Source organism: Oncorhynchus keta, chromosome 4 (assembly GCF_023373465.1).
Source record: "Oncorhynchus keta strain PuntledgeMale-10-30-2019 chromosome 4, Oket_V2, whole genome shotgun sequence".
NCBI classification, from domain to species: Eukaryota; Metazoa; Chordata; class Actinopteri; order Salmoniformes; family Salmonidae; genus Oncorhynchus; species Oncorhynchus keta.
The window spans coordinates 46,734,223-46,754,575 of record NC_068424.1 but is presented as its reverse complement, the minus strand read 5'-3'; the positions used below and the strand labels follow the sequence as shown (position 1 = coordinate 46,754,575).

Sequence of the window (20,353 nt, the reverse complement as noted above, 5' to 3'; positions counted from 1 at the left end):
GGTTACTGTTCCAGCATCACAACACAACACAAGAGAGTCAGGTTACTGTCCCAGCATCACAACACAACAGAGCCAGGTTACTGTTCCAGCATCACAACACAACACAACAGAGCCAGGTTACTGTTCCAGCATCACAACACAACACAACAGAGCCAGGTTACTGTTCCAGCACCACAACACAACAGAGCCAGGTTACTGTTCCAGCATCACAACACAACACAACAGAGCCAGGTTACTGTTCCAGCATCACAACACAACACAACAGAGCCAGGTTACTGTTCCAGCACCACAACACAAGAGAGTCAGGTTACTGTTCCAGCATCACAACACAACACAACAGAGCCAGGTTACTGTTCCAGCACCACAACACAACACAACAGAGCCAGGTTACTGTTCCAGCATCACAACACAACACAACAGAGTCAGGTTACTGTTCCAGCACCACAACACAAGAGAGTCAGGTTACTGTCCCAGCATCACAACACAACACAAGAGAGCCAGGTTACTGTTCCAGCACCACAACACAAGAGAGCCAGGTTACTGTTCCAGCATCACAACACAACACAAGAGAGCCAGGTTACTGTTCCAGCATCACAACACAACACAAGAGAGCCAGGTTACTGTTCCAGCGTCACAACACAACACAAGAGAGCCAGGTTACTGTTCCAGCACCACAAAAGAGAGCCCACACCACTCTTCTTCAGTTGCTATAGACTAATCTATCGACTATGTCGATAGCTGCTTGGGTTTCCTTTTACTTCTTCTTCCTTCCTGCACTACCTGCTAATGGTCTGGCTTTACTACCTCTACTACTTTTCTCTGCACCGTGTGTAAACGTACAGTACCAGGGTCCAAGGTTTGGACACTCATTCAAGGGTTTTTCTTTATGTTTGCTATTTTTTTTAACATTGTAGAATAATAGTGAAGACATGAAAACTATGAAATAGCACATATGGAATCATGTAGTAACCAAACAAGTGTTGCAAAAAATCTAAATATATTTTAGATGATAGATTCTTCAAAGTAGTCTCCCTTTGTCTTGATGACAGCTTTGCACACTCTTGGCATTCTCTCAATCAGCTTCATGAGGAATTATTTTCCAACAGTATTGAAGGAAATCCCACATATGCTGAGCACTTGTTAGCTGATTTTTCTTCACTCTACGGTCCAACTCATCCCAAACCATCTCAATTGGCTTGAGGTCAGGTGATTGTGGAGGCCAGGTCATCTGATGCAGCACTCCATCAATCCCCTTGATCTAATTACCCTTACACAGCCTGGAGGTGTGTTTTGTCCTGTTGAAAAACCAGTTTACAGTCCCACTAAATGCAAACCAGATGGGATGGCGTATCGCAGACAGTGTCACCAGCAAAGCACCCCCAAACCATCACACCTCCTCCTCCATGCTTCACGGTGGGAGAAACACATGCAGAGATCATTCCTTAACCTTCTCTGTCTCACAAAGACATGGCGGTTGGAACTAAAAATCTCAAATTTGGACTCATCAGACCTAAGGATAGATTTCCACCAGTCTAATGTCCATTGCTCGTGTTTCTTGACCCAAGCAAATCTCTTCTTCTTGTTGATGTCCTTTAGTAGTGGTTTCTTTGCAGAAATTCGATCATGAAGGCCTGATTCATGCAGTCTCCTCTGAACAGTTGATGTTGAGATGTATCTGTTACTTGAACTCTGTGAAGCATTTATTTGGGCTACAATCTTAGGTGCAGTTAACTCTAATGAACTTATCCTCTACAGTAGAGGTAACTCTGGGTCTTCCTTTGTTGTAGCAGTCTTCATGAGAGACAGTTTCATCATAGTGCTTGATGGTTTTTGCGACAGCACTTTAAAAAAACGTTTAAAGTCCTTGGCATGTTCCAGCTTGACTGACCTTCATGTCTTAAAGTAATGATGGACTGTTGTTTCTCTTTGCTTATTTGAGCTGTTCTTGCCATAATATGGACTTGGTCTTTTACCAAATACGGCAATCTTCTGTATACCACCCCTACATTGTCACAACACAACCGATTGGCTCAAACGCATTAAGAAGGAAAGAAATTCCCCAAATTAACTTTTAACAAGGCACACCAGTTAATTGAAATGCATTCCAGGTGATTACCTCATTAAACTGCTTGAGAGAATGCCAAGAGTGTGCAAATATGTAATCAAGGCAAAGGGTGGCTACTTTGAAGAATCTCAAATATAAAATATATTTGGATTTGTTTAACACTTTTTTGGTTACTGCATGATTCCAGATGTTATTTCATAATTTGATGATGATGTCTTCACTTTTATTCTACAATGTAGAAAATAATAAAAAATAAAGAAAAACCCTTGAATGAGTAGATGTGTCCAAACTTTAGACTGGTACTGCACACACACACACACACACACACACACACACACACACACACACACACACACACACACACACACACACACACACACACACACACACACACACACACACACACACACACACACACACACAGCTCCATTCCCAGTCTGGCCCAGTCTCAACTCTTTGTTCTCTCGCCCACAGGCAAGCAGCGTTGTCATGGAGACAGGTCAATGATCTGTCGCATGGAGGTGCTGATCCACTACTGCGCTCTACCAGGCTACAGGCGCATGTGCTGCAAGTCCTGCAGCAACGTGACCAACAGCGGCCTGACCACCAGTCTCCCTCCCCGGGTCACAGCTTGCCCGCTGCCTCGCCCCCTGCCTCGACCTCTGCCTTGGCCCAAGGATAACAACACCCCCCTTCAGCCCACGGTTCATCCAAGAAGTACAATGCATATACCTTATACCACGCCGCGCCCGATGAGCACAACACACACCTATACGCCCCACCCATACTTCACCACATACCCCATCCCCATACACACGACACCAGAGCACAGTGTGACCCCCAGAGACACAACCAGAAGTTACCCCTTCTTCACCATCTCCACCAGAACCAGCATATACACTACAACTCCCAGCAGCCTTTTTACTGACTCAAACGTTAACTTCACCTTTATCCGCAATGACACCACAGTGACCCCCATTCACAGCTATGACATAACAGGGGCAGAAACCTCAACTCCCAGCAGCCCATACTACATGGATGATGTCCTAAAGCCAACTGAAACAAACTACTTTGAGGATGTGACATCGCCCAGTGGAACCATCCCATACACTGATGTCACAATGTCCAGCGGTGGTGATGTCATAATACCTAGTGGAACCGTGCCCTATGGCACTGATGTCACAATGCCCATAGGAACCATGCCTTATGATGATGACGACATCACAGTGACGATTCCTACAGTGCCCAGGGATGATATCATAGATATGACCACCCTTGATTGGCCGGAAATCACGGAGTACATATCTGTGAGCTCCATTGTTCCCACAACAACCACGGTAGGGCCAACAACAGAGTTAATGACAGAGCAAATGACAGCCAAGCCTCCCATAACAACAACAACCAAAAAGCACATGTGGCCGCTAAGCCACCAGGAGGAGACCAGCGAAAATAACTCCATTGACGTTCTCTACAACCAGATCATCGGAGTAGACAATGTCATCTCCCAAAACAACCTGATCCCCAGACGGAGCCGGGTGTTCCTCCGGGAGAGAACACGGAACAAACGCATCCAGGAACTCCTGGAGGAGAAGAGGAACTTTCTGTTGAGGATGAAGCGGGCCCAGAGTGGTGCTGCTTGATGATGATAGACCTTCCTTCCTCCCTAACACTCCCTTGATTTCTCTTATAGAGATTTACCTACGTCTGCTAACAGACTGGAGTTATTATTTAACCTTTAACCTGCCTTGGTGCTCTCTATCAGGTACTGACCCATCACACACCCAGAGTCATGGTACAGACATACAGTACCAGTCAAAACTTTGGACACACCTACTCATTCAAGGGTTTTTCTTCATTTTTTACATTTTTCTACATTGTAGAACAATAGTGAAGACATCAAAACTATGAAATAATGCATGAAACAAATGAAAAATGTATTTTAGATGATAGATTCCTCAAATTAGCCACCCTTTGCCTTGATGACAGCTTTGCACACTCTTGGCATCCTCTCAACCAACTTCATGAGGAATGATTTTCCAACAGCCTTGAAGGAGTTCCCACATATGCTGAGTACTTGATGGCTGCTTTTCCTTCACTCTGCGGTCCAACTCATCCCAAACCATCTCAATTGGTTTGAGGTCCGGTGATTGTGGAGGTCAGGTGATTGTGGAGGCCAGGTCATCTTACACAGCCTGGAGGGGTGTTGGGTCACTGTCCTGTTGAAAAACAAATGATAGTCCCACTAAGCGCAAACCAGATGGGATGGCGTATACCTGCAGAATGCTTTGGTAGCCATGCTGGTTAAGTGTGCCTTGAATTCTAAATAAATCACAGACAGTGTCACCAGCAAAGCACCCCTACACCTCCTCCTCCATGTTTCACGATGGGAACCACATATGCCGTTCACCTTCTCTGCGTCTCACAAAGACACGGCGGTTGGAACCAAAAAACTCAGATTTGGACTCATCAGACCAAAGGACAGATTTTCACCGGTTTAATGTCCATTGCTCGTGTTTCTTGGCCCAAGCAAGTTTATTCTTCTTATTGGTGTCCTTAAGGAATGGTTTCATTGCAGCAATTCGACTATGAAGGCCTGATTCACGCTGTTTCCTCTAAACAGTTCATGTTGAGATGTGTCTGTTACTTGAACTCTGAGTGCAGTTAATAGCTGATTTCTGAGGCTGGTAACTAACAAACTTATCCTCTGCAGTAGAGGTAACTCTGGGTCTTCCAAGTCTGTGGTGGTCCTCATGGGAGCCAGTTTCATCATAGCGCTTGATGGTTTTGTGACTGTACTTGAACTGACGTCCAAAGTTCTTGACATTTTCTGGATTGACTGACCTTCGTGTCTTAAAGTAATGATGGACTGTCATTTCTCTTTGCTTATTTGAACTGTTCTTGCCTTAATATGGACTTGGTCTTTTACCAAATAAGCTATCTTCTGTATACCACCCCCACCTTGTCACAACACAACTGATTGGCTCAAATGCATTAAGGAAAGATATTCCACAAATTAAGAAGCACACATGTTAATTCAAATCAAATCAAATTGTTTTTGTCACATGCGTTGAATACAACAGGTTTAGACCTTACAGTGAAGTGCTTACTTTACAAGCCCTTAACCAACAATGCAGTTTTAAGAAAAAAAGTTTTTAAAAAAAGAAATAAAAGTAACAAATAATTATTAAAGAGCAGCAATAAAATAACAATAGTGAGGCTGTATACTGGGGGTACCGGTACAGAGTCAATGCGGGGTCACCGGTTAGTCAAGGTAATTGAGGTAATATGTACATTTAGGTAGAGTTATTAAAGTGACTATGCATAGATAATAAACAAAGAGTACCAGCAGCGTAAAAGAGAGGGGGCCATTTGAATAGTCGGGGAACCCATTTTATTAGATGTTCAGGAGTCTTATGGCTTGGGGGTAGAAGCTGTTTAAAAGCCTCTTGGACCTAGACTTGGCACTCTGGCACCGCTTGCCGTGCGGTAGCAGAGAGAACAGTCTATGACTAGGGTGGCTGGAGTCTATGACAATGTTTAGGGCCTTCCTCTGACTGCCTGGTATAGAGGTCCCAGATGGCAGGAAGCTTGGCCCTAGTGATGTACTGGGCCGAATGCACTACCCTTTTTAGTGTCTTGCTGTCGGAGGACCATACCAGGCAGTGATGCAACCAGTCAGGATGCTCACGATGGTGCAGCTGAAGAACCTTTTGAGGATCGGAGGACACATGCCAAATCTTTTCAGTCTCCTGAAAAAAAAGGTTTTGTTGTGCCCTCTTCACGACTGTCTTGTTGTGCTTGTTAGTTTGCTGGTGATGTGGACAACAAGGAACTTGAAACTCTCAACCTGCTCAACTACAGCCCCATCGATGAGAATTGGTGTGTGCTCAGTCCTCCTTTTCCTGTAGTCCACAATCATCTCCTTTGTCACTTTGAGGGAGCGGTTGTTGTCCTGGCACCACACGGCCAGGTCTCTGATCTCCTGCCTATAGGCTATCTTGTTGTTGTCAGTGATCAGGCCTACCACTGTTGTGTCATCGGCAAACTGATGTTGGAGTCGTTCCTGGCCGTGCAGTCATGAGTGAACAGGGAGTACAGAGGAGGGGACTGAACACGCACACCTGAGGGGCCCCCGTGTTGAAGATCGGCATGACGGATGTGTTTTTACCTACCCTTTCCACCTGGGGGTGGCCCATCAGGAAGTCCAGGATCAAGTTGCAGAAGGAGAGGTGTTTAGTCCCAGGGTCCTTAGCTTAGTGATGAGCTTTGAGGGAACTATGGTGTTGAACACAGAGCTGTAGTCAATGAATAGCATTCTCACATAGGTGGTCCTTTTGTCCAGGTGTGAAAGAGCAGTGTGGAGTGCAATAGAGATTGCTCTGGGTCTTCCAAGTCTGTGGTGGTCCTCATGGGAGCCAGTTTCATCATAGCGCTTGATGGTAATTGCATTATCTGTCGATCTGTTGGGGCGGTATGCAAATTGGAGTGGGTCTAGAGTTTCTGGGATAATGGTGTTGATGTGAGCCATGACCAGCCTTTCAAAACACTTCATGGCTACAGACGTGAGTGTTATGGGTCAGTAGTCATTAAGGCAGGTTACCTTACTGTTCTTGAGCACAGGGACTATGGTGGTCTGCTTGAAACATGTTGGTATTGCAGACTCAGACAGGGATAAATTGAAAATGTCAGTGAAGACACTTGCCAGTTGTTCAGCGCATGCTCGGAGTACACGTCCTGGTAATTCGTCTGGCCCTGCGGCCTTGTGAATGTTGACCTGTTTAAAGGTCTTACTCACATCGTCTACGGAGAGTGTGATCACACAGTATGGGGACACTGTCATCGATGCTCTTATTGATGAAGCCAGTGATTGATGTGGTGTACTCCTCAGTACCAGCGTAATAATCCCTGAACATATTCCAGTCTGTGCTAGCAAAAGAGTATTGTAGCTTAGCATCTGCTTCATCTGACCACTTACTTATTGACCGAGTCAGTGCTTCCTGCTTTAGTTTTTGTTTGTAAGCTGGAATCAGGAAGATAGAATTATGGTCAGATTTGCCAAATGGAGGGTGAGGGATAGCTTTGTACGCATCTTTGTGTGTGGAGTAAAGGTGGTCTAGAGTTTTTTCCCTCTGGTTGCACATTTAACATGCTGGTAGAAATTAGGTCAAACAGATTTAAGTTTCCCTGCATTAAAGTCCGCGGCCACTAGGAGCACCGCCTCTGGATGAGCATTTTTCTGTTTGCTCATGGCCATATACAGCTCGTTGATTGCAGTCTTAGTGCCAGCATTGGTTTGTGGTGGTAAATAGACAGCTATAAAGAATATAGATAAACTCTCTTGGTAGATAGTGTGGTCTACAGTTTATCATGAGATACTCCACCTCAGGCGACAAAACCTTGAGAGTTCCTTAGATATTGTGCCTCAGATGTTGTTTACAAATATACATAGACCGCCACCCCTTGTCTTACCAGAGGCTGCTGTTCTATCCTGCCGATACAGTGTGTAACCCATCAGCTGTATGTTATTCTTGTCGTCGTTCAGCCACAACTCGGTGAAACAGTTTTTAATGTCCCGTTGGTAGGATATACATTCTTGTAGTTTGTCCACTTTATTATCCAGTGATTGTATGTTGGCCAATAGTACCGATGGCAAAGGCAGATTAGCCACTTGTCACCAGATACTTACAAGGAACCCCGATCTCCTTCTGCGATATCTCTCTCCTTTTCTCCTGCGAATGACAGGGATGAGGGCCTCGTCGGGTGTCTGGAGAAATTCCCTCTCGTTCGACTCATTAAAGAAAAATTGTTCGTCCAGTTTAAGGTGAGTAATCGTTGTTCTGTTGTCTAGAAGCTCTTTTCGTTCATAAGAGATGGTAGCTGCAATATTATGTACAAAATAAGTTACAAACAATGTGAAGAAAAAAAAATAGCATGGCTGGTTAAGAGCCCATTAAACGGCAGCCATCCCCTCCGGCGCCATTACACAAATGCATTCCAGGTGACTACCTCATGAAGCTGGTTGAGAGAATGCCTAGAGTGTGCAAAGCTGTCATCAAGGCAAAGGGTGGCTACTTTGAAGAATCGCAAATATAAAACATATTTTGATTTGTTTAACACTTTTTGGTTACTTCATTATTCCATATGTGTTATTTTATCGTTTTGATGTATTCACTTTTATTCTACAATGTAGAAAATAGTACAAATTAAGAACAACCCTTGAATGTGTGAGGTGGTAAGGTTGGACCCAGGAGCAGAGAAGAGCCCAGACAAGGAATCAGTGGTTCAGGATAAACATAATATTTTACTGAGATACGGTAACCACAGGATCACAGTACACTTGAAAAAACAACAAACACTAAGTCTCGAAAACACACTCAGGAAATAACCGCACACAGTAAACAATTCACGCTTCTGCAAAGGACCACAGAAAACACCTCTTTTAACAGGTACACAAGCTTGAAATAATAAGACACTCCTGAGTCCAATAAAAGCCTCTAGGGCGGTCTCTGCCACCCTCTGGTGCCAGGAAGAACCATGACAGAATGAGAAGGTGTGTCCATACTTTTGACTGGTACTGTACACACTGACCTATTTGTTTACACACACACACACACACACACACACAGAAACACACACACACCATAAAGACAGACAGGCATACAGCCACATGGCAGGATAGAACAAAAAAACAAAGCCAGATGGTTTTCACAGTTGTTTTAAATAAAACAAAGTCCCTTTAGGATACGAATCTGAAACCCTTTCCGATCCAAAGCGGAGGTCTGGTTGTAAAGGCTGAGAGTAAAGCCAGATGTGATGTGGACTGTACATCCTCTTGGACCCGCACATTAACAAGGACAACTTTTACCTATCCAAACCTCCCACAGTGTGTTTAAGAGCAAGGCACATACAGTAGAGATGTACTTCTCTTTCATAAGCAGCACACTCATGGATAATCTCAAGGCGTGAATAGTTTCAGGCCATTCAATTCAATAAACTAATTTAAATGAAGACTTATCCCCAACAGCACTTAAGGACCCATGTAAACTCATCCCAAACAGATCTGACACACCATGTTAGATTACAGCCTATTACTGCAGTTGATATATCTGTGAGTCACTCAGACATGAATACCACTCTGGTCCCATATAATGAAACATATTAGATAGCAAGTGTCCCTATGTGTCTGTGTCCAGGGGTACGTCCCAAATGGCACCCTATAGGCCCTGGTCCAAAGTAGTGTGTTATAAAGGGAGTAAGCTGCCATTTGGCACGCAACCTAGAGCTTTCTGAGTACTGAGTACTATACAGGGCAGACAGACACTCTGCACGGGAGGTTTGGAGATATAAAAACAGACTATGCTACATCAAAACACCAGGGCTCCATCTCAATAGTTTAAAGTGGCTTTTACTCTCCTTTCGGCTCCTCAACGTCGTCCGCACGGATGATAACGAGCTGGAATGGAGAAAGCACATACCTGGTGGTTATCCACCGTAGTGCATACACATACCCTGTCGTCGTCCGCCCCCCAGGAGAAGAAGCCACATTTCGACTGTAAAGATGAACCTCCCCGAGTATCTCACATCCCCCAGAATATTCCTTCTCCTGGTTGTGTTAAAGCTATGGAAGCTAGTGGTTTAGCGTTGTGCTGCCAATGTCCACGAGTCATCTATGTCGGACTCTGTTCACATGCTTCCTTCTGCTGCTTCTCACAGAGAGTCAACGAGTAAGAACTCTGGGGGACTATGGAGGGCCACAGCTGACAACTCTGTTGGATTATATTGGTGCTCTATTGAACTGTATGTCATTTTTTACAAAACGATTACACATTACACATGGTAATATACAGTGTCATATGTCATATGAATTTAATTGAGGGAAATCACAAATCAGGTTTTTGAGTTGAAATGGTCAGTGGTGGTGGAATGCTTTTATTCTTGGTGCTGAAAGCAATGCCCCCGAAAGAGTCACAGGAACCTTATCAAGAAACTTGTGTGTATTATATTTTCAAAGAGCCCCCCCCCAAAAAAAGACAAAAATATAAATAACTATTTGTATCTACTGCATAGACGCTTTCAGGGCCAGCTGTCTTGTTTTTATTGTATTTTATTTCTAACAGTTGTCTTATTATCGGCGCATTTTGCCTTGCATCTGCTGCAAAAGCACCTAGGAATCTCTCTGTACGATATCTGTACATATGAATCAGAGCTCAGTGTTGAATATTTATTAACGGTCCAGCGCCTGATGTATTTTGGCACATTGGGTGTTGCGTGATGATCCTGTTCTAATGTCTACAATGAGTCTCTCGCTTCTTTTCGCTCTCCTCACCGACCACTAGGGGGAAGCAGAATAGCACATGTAGTAAGTATCTACATACTGCATACTGGCTTCTGCTTTGAGTCAAAGTACCTCTCTATCGACAGTACTTGTGCTGTGCTCTGCAGTTCATTATGTTAACACGTTGTTCTATAGAATATGTATGCATAGGAGATCAGCTCTTACACGAGCATTTCTTTGAATAACACTATAAACCCTTCAGACATGGCTTATAGACATAGAAGTGCACACATGCGCGCGTGCACACACACACACACACACACACACACACACACACACACACACACAAACAAACAAAAACAGACACACATACACACATACACACATACACATGCTCACACTCTTTCCCTCACCGTAATGTTGCCGAAACACAGGGAACACCTACATTCAGCTCCCGATCTCTCTCTCTGTCACAGCCGCAGTGCTTTGTCTCATAGCAACCTCCTTTCTGTACATGAGTTCCTCTCTCTAACTAATCACATTTGTTGGGTGGGTGGGTGGGTCAGTGGGTGGCTGGGTGTGTGTATGTGCGTGTGTATGAGGTCTATCCTTGTATATAATGTCGGTCACGGATGTGTCAGGATGGAGTGTGACAGGCGTCACTTGAACTGCTGCCTTTCTCATCACTGTGAAACTGCACACAGGAAGAACTACAACTATGAAAGGGTTTGGAGATCAAAGGGCCTTGCTGACTAGGGCTGTAAAACATGGCTGTTTATGATCGAGAATTTGTGATATTTTCCATGCGTTCCCATTCAGAATTGAACATTGTAACCTTGACTTTAAGACCCAAGTGGGCGACTCGGAAGAATGAGGACAGCTAAAGTGGTGGGTGGATGACACATTTTGGTATTTTTAACAAATTCTATGATTTACACACACACACACACACACACACACACACACACACACACACACACACACACATACATACATACATACAGACAAATAAATACAGAAAAAAAAGTAGTAATCTTTTTTTGAGTCATTTTTTGGTGCTTTGACATATCCAAATAATGAAATAATAATTTATCCTGAAGGTTGGACGGTTTGAGAAAGACTGAATGACCATTGTTGTTTCTGTGCAATTCAAAAACAATTTAGGCTTCTGGAAAATTTATATTTTTGTCTGGGGTTTTTCGACTAATCTGGTGAATGGTTCAAATTGACAGACAAGGATGTTTGTCTCACCCCCAAATAACTCAGAGCCCAGTTCCATGAAACACAACGGGGTTGGTTATATCACAGTTTCATAGAAAAGCGATTTGGGAAGTGGCATCCTGCTGGTAGACCTCAATGGCTCAACACATGTAGGTCACTCTGCCACAGACAACATATTGACTCCTCTCCTCTCCTCTCTCCTCTCCCCAAACACCTTTCTCCTCTATTAGCAGCGGGAAATATATTTGCTTTTTTTAATGCTAATTTACGTCTGACAATATTCATTTTGACTTCAATATGTTGTTCCCAAGCATTTCAAATATAGCAGTCAGATGTTGATGTCATGTTCCTTTTAATTATTATATTTGTTTTGTTCCTGTTCTGAATGAATGAATGTCTGTTCCGGTTTGATCATGGAGAATATATCTGAACATGTTGTTGTTGGGAACAGTCAGTATTGTACGTTTGAGTCAGTGTGTACGTCTCTCCTGTGCTGCCTCCTGTTCATAAGGGCTAAATGAACTAGCATGTGGCTTGCTCCTCACACTGCACTGACAGCACGTGTCTCAACGTCTTTATTATGGCCATATCCGTCTCTAACCATCTGTGTGTGTGTGTGTGTGTGTGTGCGTGCGTGCGTGTATCTAATATGAATCAGAGTGAGGCACTCGCTAGCTGCTGTCTCTTATGACTGCTCACATTAGAGGGTCTAAAAAAAGCAAGGGATCTTTTTTTAGAGATGAGATGTCAAGATGGAGTATAAGTAATCTCTTCATAAGCATACACACACACACACACGCACACACACAACATTGCATTAAGTGTTTATGTGGCTGCACCACCACCAATAATGCCCTATGACATCCTGACCCCCACCCAGCCATTGAAGTTGTCTATCGCAAACAAACACCAACACTCTCTGCCCTGCTCGTCAAAGAACGCTGCCTGCACTGACAAGGTGGTCTTTCTCTCGTTCTCCCTCCCCTCTATGTGTGATGGTGTGAATAACCAGTTGAGGACATTGCCTTCTTCTGTTTCCTCATCTCTCAGAGAAATTAGATTTCCTTGGAACCCAGTGATGTCTGCCAGGCATGGCTTCAGAGAATAAATTAATGGTGTTATGATGTGGTTTAACCAGGGCTTCTTCAGGTCGTATACTCAGCTCTGTTGCATAAGCACTGGGAAGTTGGTTGAGGGTCCTGAGACAGAATTAACTGTATTGATAGTTTTGTCCGTTTTGCCATTGTTGTTTTGGATACACATACAGAGAGTGACTTGGGGAGACTTGGCCTCTGGTGAAGTGTCCTGTGATCATATATCTATCTACCAGATTTGTCTATGAATCATCACACACACACACACACACACACACACACACACACACACACACACACATATAATTGAATTGTATAGATCACCTAGAACACTATACAAAGTTCATATACGCTGAGTGTACAAAACGTTAGGAACACCTACCTAATATTGAGTTGCATCCCCATTTGCCCTCAGAACAGTCTCAATTCATCGGGGTATGGACTGCAAGTTGTCGAAATCGTTCCACAGGGATGCTGGCCCATGTTGACTCCAATGCTTCCCACATTTGTGTCAAGTTGGCTGTATGTCCTTTGGGTGGTGGACCATTCTTGATACACACAGGAAACTGTTGAGCGTGAAAAACCTAGCGGCGTTGCAGTTCTTGACACTCTCAAACTGGTGCGCCTGGCACCTACTACCATACCCCGTTCAAAGGCACTTGAATCTTTTGTCTTGTCCATTCACCCTCTGAACGGCACATATACACAATCCATATACACAGCATACACAATCGGCACATATACACCGTCTCAATTGTTTCAAGGCTTAAAAATCATTATTTAACCTGTAACCTCCCCTTCATCTACACTGATTGAAGTGGATTTAACAGGTGACATCAATGAGGGATCATAGCTTTCCCCTGGATTCACCTGGTCAGTCTATGTCACGGAAAGAGGTGTTCCTAATGTTTTGTACACTCACTGTACGTAATGGTTCATATGGTTGTTGATGTGAATTGGGTCAAGATGTTCAGAAGAGGGTGTAGTGGGTTTAAAGTGGTACCTCTGAAAATTCAAAGCTGTTACCCAACTCGTCAACAGCTCCTTGATGGGAGCAGCTGATCAGGGTAAATAGACCGCCCATCTCCATCTCTATTCATTGTTGGACTCAAAGAGCAGAAGGACAGGAATAGAGCACTCAGCCCAACAGGACACACACACACAAGGCCAACCTCACACATTATGGCATCAGTAACATTATCAGAGATATTGAGGCTACATTCTACCACATGCTACAGTACCACTTTATAGGGGTTCTATGTTTTATCAAGACATTTTGTATCAGATAAGCATTGGTCTAGTATACCAGCTTTATTCTATACCGGAGCCAATTACAGCCTGATAATGAACAGGGGTAGATTTAGACTTTTCCTGTTTTCACAACTCTCAATCTGTTCCCCCGTTCCTACTTCTGCTCTTTTGGAACTCCCCACTCGACTTCTATTTATATTTTTCTCAATCTCTTCATCTACCTCCATCTCTTTCTGTCTCTATCCATCAACACAAGCATCCAATGACAGTGCTCTGGGGTAGGAAATGGAGGACGGTGCTATATTTAGAATCAGGGAAGGAGGGCAGATTGAGGGAGCAAATGAGAGAGAGAGAGAGAGAGAGAGGGAGGAGATACATCTACATTCTACTGCTGCCTCAGGACAGACACAGTCGGAAACAGAACTACAGAGAGCACTCAGAGACGAGCGTCGCTAATTCTCCTTTTTTTTGAAGACACAGATCTTATCTGCACAGATATTCACACATTCTACTAAAGAGTTGACTAAAGAGTTGATGCGAGAAAGCTGGATATACACTACAGTAGCAAAGAACAGAGAAAGAGGAAGAGACTTGGATATACACTCTACAACTCTTATTACAGGTGAGTCTGCAAGACAGTGGTGCCGAAGACCATTACAAGAGCCTACAGTTATAACTAGTGTATTAGAATATAGACATGATGGTAATCAGGGTTGGGTAGGTTATATTTTAAATGTAATACGTTACAGTTACTAGTTACCTGTCCAAAATTGTAATCAGTAACAACTTTTGGATTACCCAAACTCAGTAACGTAATCTGATTACTTTTGGATGACTTTCTCCTTTAAAGGCATTCGAAGAAGAGAAAAAAGGATTAATCTGTCAAATGCATTTGGTGGGTCATCATAGTTGTCTCTGACTTGTGGTCAGACTCCCTCAGGTGTAACAAACTTAAACTTGCGCCTTTTTTCAATACGGAACTGAATGTCACTGAGAAAACAGTAATCCAAGAAGTAATTATCTAGTTTTTCAAAAGTATGTGTAATCAGATTACAATATTTTCGCTGGTAATGTAACTGATTACAGTTACAGGTAGTTTTTTTGTAATCAGATGACATGTAACTGATTACATGAAGTCAGTTACTCCCCAACCCTGTTGCTATATATATTTTCTGTGTATAGTAACAATGCTAGTATTGGTCTGAATCACTGTATACCAACTAGGTGTGGTTCTATATTTAGCAGCCGTTCCACCTTGAGGGATACTGGGAGAGGCTGGCTTTTAGGGTTTGGCTGGAGCTATTTTTGTCATTGAGGTCCGGACTGAAATACTCTGCAGGCTGCTGTCAGGGCTGAAATAACATGGGTTCCATAAGAAAATATAGGTTTGAGTTCTGTATGGTTCTGGGTGACTGGTTTGGTATCTAAGAAATGTGCCATTTTCATCAGTTGTGTACAGATTCTTGCAACATGGGGCCATGCATTATCATGCTGAAACATGAGGTGATCGATGGATGAATGGCATGACAATGGGCCTCAGAATCTTGTCACGGAATTTCTGTGCATTCATTCAATCTCTGTGCATTGCCATTGATAAAATGCAGTTGTGTTCATTGTCCATAGCTTATGCCTGCCCATACCATAACCCCACGTCAACCCCACGTCAACCATAGAGCACTCTGTTCATAACGTGACATCAGTAAACGGCTCGCCCACACAACGCCATACAGGCTTGTCTGCCATCTTCCCGGTACAGTTGAAACCGAGATTCATCCATTCTCCAGTGTGCCAGTGGCCATTGAAGGTGAGCATTTGCCCACTGAAGTCAGTTATGACGCCAAACTGCAGTCAGGTCAAGACCCTGGTGAGGTTGACGAGCATGCAGATGAGCTTCCCTGAGATAGTTTCTGACAGTTTGTGCAGAAATTCTTCCGTGGTGCAAACCCACAGTTTCATCAGCTGTCCAGCTGGCTGGTCTCAGATGATCCCACAGGGGAAGAACCCGGATGTGGAGGTCCTGGGCAGGCATGGTTACACGTGGTCTGCAGTTGTGAGGCTGGTTGGACGTACAGCCACATTCTCTAAAACGACATTGGAGAGAGCTTATGGTAAAGAAATGAACATGACATTATCTGGAAACAGCTCTGGTGGACATTCCTTCAGTAACATGCCAATTGTGTGACAAAACATTTTAGAGTGGCCTTTTATTGTCCCCAGCACAAGGTGCACCTCTGTAATTATCATGCTGTTTAATCAGCTTCCTGATATGCCACACCTGTCAGGTGAATGGATTATCTTGGCAAAGGAGAAATGCTCACTAACAACATTTGAGAGAAATACATGTTTGTGCATATGGATCATTTCTGGGATATTTTATTTCAGCTCGTGAAACATGGGACCAACACTTTACATGTTGCATTTATATTTATGTTCTGTGTATATACCAGTGTGTTTACATAGCTATGTTTCTCATGGACACGGTGTGTTTGTCTTACGGTCATATTTACACAACTCCTCCTGAGCAAACAGAGAGGAGAGGAGAGCATGGATTTGTGTAAAGAAATAGGAGTAGTGGAGACGGGGATCTTTGTGGCTTAGGTTACCAGGTAGAGAATGGTGTTGATGTGGTTCTGTGGGGACCGTTGAAAGGAGCAGTTATGAAATTTGATTAATCAGAGTATTTAATAAGATACCATTTCCCAAATGTCAGACCCTGCGTTCATGAGGACAAAGTCACTCAGATATGATTCAAACATGACCTCTTACTGACAGATGTCCGTATCTTTCTTTCCCAGCAGCCATGCGTCCTAGATCCAAACTCCTGTCCCAGAAGAGGAGACTACAGCTTCCCACCATCAGAGAGGGCTACGAGGACCGAGTCAGAGACATGACCCAGTTGAATCAGATGAACCAGTCCAACACCCTCCACTCCGCCCAGCCTACCACTCACCCAGGGCCCTGCCCACACACTCTCTCCTCAGAGGACTACCTGCTGTCCATATGCCACCTGGCTCACCCCACCTCCCTTCCCACCAATGACATTATCAACCCTCGCCAGCAGGACTCGCTGCACCACAGGCCGAGGCTGCTGCGGCTCGCTGTGCAAGATGAAAACTCTCCAAAGACCACTGCACTTTGTCACAGGGGAAAGGCTCATGGTAAGGACAGGGTGGAGCCTGGGATGTACTCTGACCTCATTACTGTGTGCGGAGGACAGGAGCAAGATTCCAACTGTAGCAAGCCTGCGTTTGGTCGCCATGGTGCGTCAGATCCTTTAGAATTCCTGTACAGCAGCCCCACCCACTTCACCTGTCAATCAGGGAATGGGAGGCAGTGATTGGGTTTGAGGAGACACTGGGTGGTGTCTGAGGGCCAGTCCTGCCCACGGGCACACAGTTAACCCCGCTCTTGCCCCTCTGGCATCCAGCAGCAACGTAAGAGCAGCTGTCCTAAGTTCCGTGATACAGCCACCCCTGACTGTGCCCCCTCTCTCTCTTACCTCACCACACAGCCCTCACAGACATACACACCTACACAGGACTCTGCAGAACAGCTACAGGCTAGGATAGGTGGCCCGTCTAACAAAGCAAACGAGGTGGGTGAAGGGAGAGGGAAAGAGAGGAAGGAGGAGAGGAAAAGGGAGAGCTCCACGGTCAAACATTCGCTGATCTCTCAGTGGATGTCAAGATTGTCCCTGTGCCTGGATGGAGGCCCGTGTACGAGCTTGCATTCTGCCTACCATCGCAGATATGTAAAGGCACCAGAATCACTGAACCACATCAACAGTCCATAGACCTATATGACAGGATATGTACAATGACAAGACACCACAGTTTCACTATGACAATAGATACCTGCTGAAATGTTTGTTTGTTAAAAAAAAAAGTTTTAATTTAATATCTGAAACATGCAATATACTTGCAGTGAAGCCGCTCAACAACTACATCATACCAGTCATCCAACAGACTCCCATTCAACAACTACATCATACCAGTCATCCAACAGACTCCCATTCAACAACTACATCATACCAGTCATCCAACAGACTCCCATTCAACAACTACATCATACCAGTCATCCAACAGACTCCCATTCAACAACTACATCATACCAGTCATCCAACAGACTCCCATTCAACAACTACATCATACCAGTCAAATCAAATCAAATCAAATTTTATTTGTCACATACACATGGTTAGCAGATGTTAAATGCGAGTGTAGCGAAATGCTTGTGCTTCTAGTTCCGACAATGCAGTGATAACCAACAAGTAATCTAACTAACAATTCCAAAACTACTGTCTTATACACAGTGTAAGGGGATAAGGAATATGTACATAAGGATATATGAATGAGTGATGGTACAGAGCAGCATACAGTAGATGGTATCGAGTACAGTATATACATATGAGATGAGTGTGTAGACAAAGTAAACAAAGTGGCATAGTTAAAGTGGCTAGTGATACATGTGTTACATAAGGATGCAGTCGATGATGTAGAGTACAGTATATACATATGCATATGAGATGAATAATGTGGGGTAAGTAACATTATATAAGGTAGCATTGTTTAAAGTGGCTAGTGATATATTTACATAATTCCCATCAATTCCCATTATTAAAATGGCTGGAGTTGGGTCAGTGTCAATGACAGTGTGTTGGCAGCAGCCACTCACTGTTAGTGGTGGCTGTTTAACAGTCTGATGGCCTTGAGATAGAAGCTGTTTTTCAGTCTCTCGGTCCCAGCTTTGATGCACCTGTACTGACCTCGCCTTCTGGATGATAGCGGGGTGAACAGGCAGTGGTTCGGGTGGTTGATGTCCTTGATGATCTTTATGGCCTTCCTGTAACAACGGGTGGTGTAGGTGTCCTGGAGGGCAGGTAGTTTGCCCCCGGTGATGCGTTGTGCAGTCCTCACTACCCTCTGGAGAGCCTTACGGTTGAGGGCGGAGCAGTTGCCGTACCAGGCGGTGATACAGCCCGCCAGGATGCTCTCGATTGTGCATCTGTAGAAGTTTGTGAGTGCTTTTGGTGACAAGCCGAATTTCTTCAGCCTCCTGAGGTTGAATAGGCGCTGCTGCGCCTTCTTCACGACGCTGTCAGTGTGAGTGGACCAATTCAGTTTGTCTGTGATGTGTATGCCGAGGAACTTAAAACTAGCTACCCTCTCCACTACTGTTCCATCGATGTGGATAGGGGGGTGTTCCCTCTGCTGTTTCCTGAAGTCCACAATCATCTCCTTAGTTTTGTTGACGTTGAGTGTGAGGTTATTTTCCTGACACCACACTCCGAGGGCCCTCACCTCCTCCCTGAGTCCAACAGACTCCCATTCAACAACTACATCATACCAGTCATCCAACAGACTCCCATTCAGAGAGACACACAGAAGCATCCAGGGTCAATACCCTGCTCAAGGGCACGTGGACTGATCTCCCACCAGGCTAAAAAACCTGAACCCTCCAAGATCCCCCCACAGTTCCCCAATAGCTGTCCCTCAACCATTCGAGACCCCTCCCACAGCCCCCCAAGAATATATATATATATATATTTTTTTTTTTATACAATTAATTCCATTCCCCACCCCCAAGAACCCCCACAATGCACCAACAACCAAGAGAATGAACTAAAGACAAAAAAGTAAAAGACCTGCTGAATTGACACGACAGCAACTATAGATGCTGATCTATGACAAATGTCACTGAACTATACAATGAGTGTACAAAACATTAATATTGAGTTGCACCCCTTTTTGCCCTCAGAACAGCCTCAATTCATTGGGGCATGGACATTACATGGTGCCAAAAAATGAATAGATTTTTTTATTTTTATTAAACATGTTTTTAATACAGTGTCTGTCATGATTTTTAACCTGTGACCCTTTACAGAGGCATGATAACTTGTTGTTGTGCACATTAAATGTCAGAAACCCAATATTCCATGAAGTCTGTTATTTCTTCTGGTTTCCACGGCAACTGCTGAAGGATTCCGGAGAGGTAAATGGAGGCATCTTGATTCCGTGTGTTAGGAAGGAACCAACACAAACAAATATCCTGGATAAACCAACCAACATACAAAAAGTCTGTTACCCTCTGTAAAGGGTCACAAACTGCACTGTTGGTTATGGGCTTGTAGGTAACCATTTCACGGTACACTTGTTGTGTTCGGCGCATGTGGCAAATACAGTTTGATTTGATTTGAAAAGGGCAAAATAATCATTTGGATGAGGTTATTCCAGATTAAGGCCTAGGGGCTCTATTCATTCTGTATCACTGAAGAGTTGCAGATTGTGGGATATAAATGTAAAGGTAATTTCCGATTAAGCCGATATACACTGAGTATAAAAAAAAACATTAGGAACACCTTCCTAATATTGAGTTGCACTCCCTTTTGCCCTCAGAACAGCCTCAATTCGTCGGGGCATGGACTCGACATGGCGTCGAAAGCTTTCC

General features: G+C 44.0%; 1 protein-coding gene across 3 annotated transcripts in view; it reads left to right on the top strand.

The window, feature by feature from the left end:
- The window catches only part of LOC118384013 (A disintegrin and metalloproteinase with thrombospondin motifs 2-like), a 212,830-nt gene extending 192,993 nt beyond the window's left edge, over nucleotides 1–19,837 (top strand). For 2 of the 3 annotated variants that reach the window (XM_052507619.1, XM_052507632.1), the window contains 2 exons: nucleotides 2,540–14,528; nucleotides 16,705–19,837. In XM_052507619.1, coding sequence (XP_052363579.1) covers nucleotides 2,540–3,705 — 1,166 coding nt within the window. In that variant the 3' untranslated portion in view covers nucleotides 3,706–14,528; nucleotides 16,705–19,837. Of the gene's footprint in view, nucleotides 1–2,539; nucleotides 14,529–16,701 lie in introns of all 3 variants that reach the window. The other variant, XM_052507629.1, reaches the window with a different exon arrangement.
- The last annotated feature ends 516 nt before the right edge of the window (nucleotides 19,838–20,353 follow it).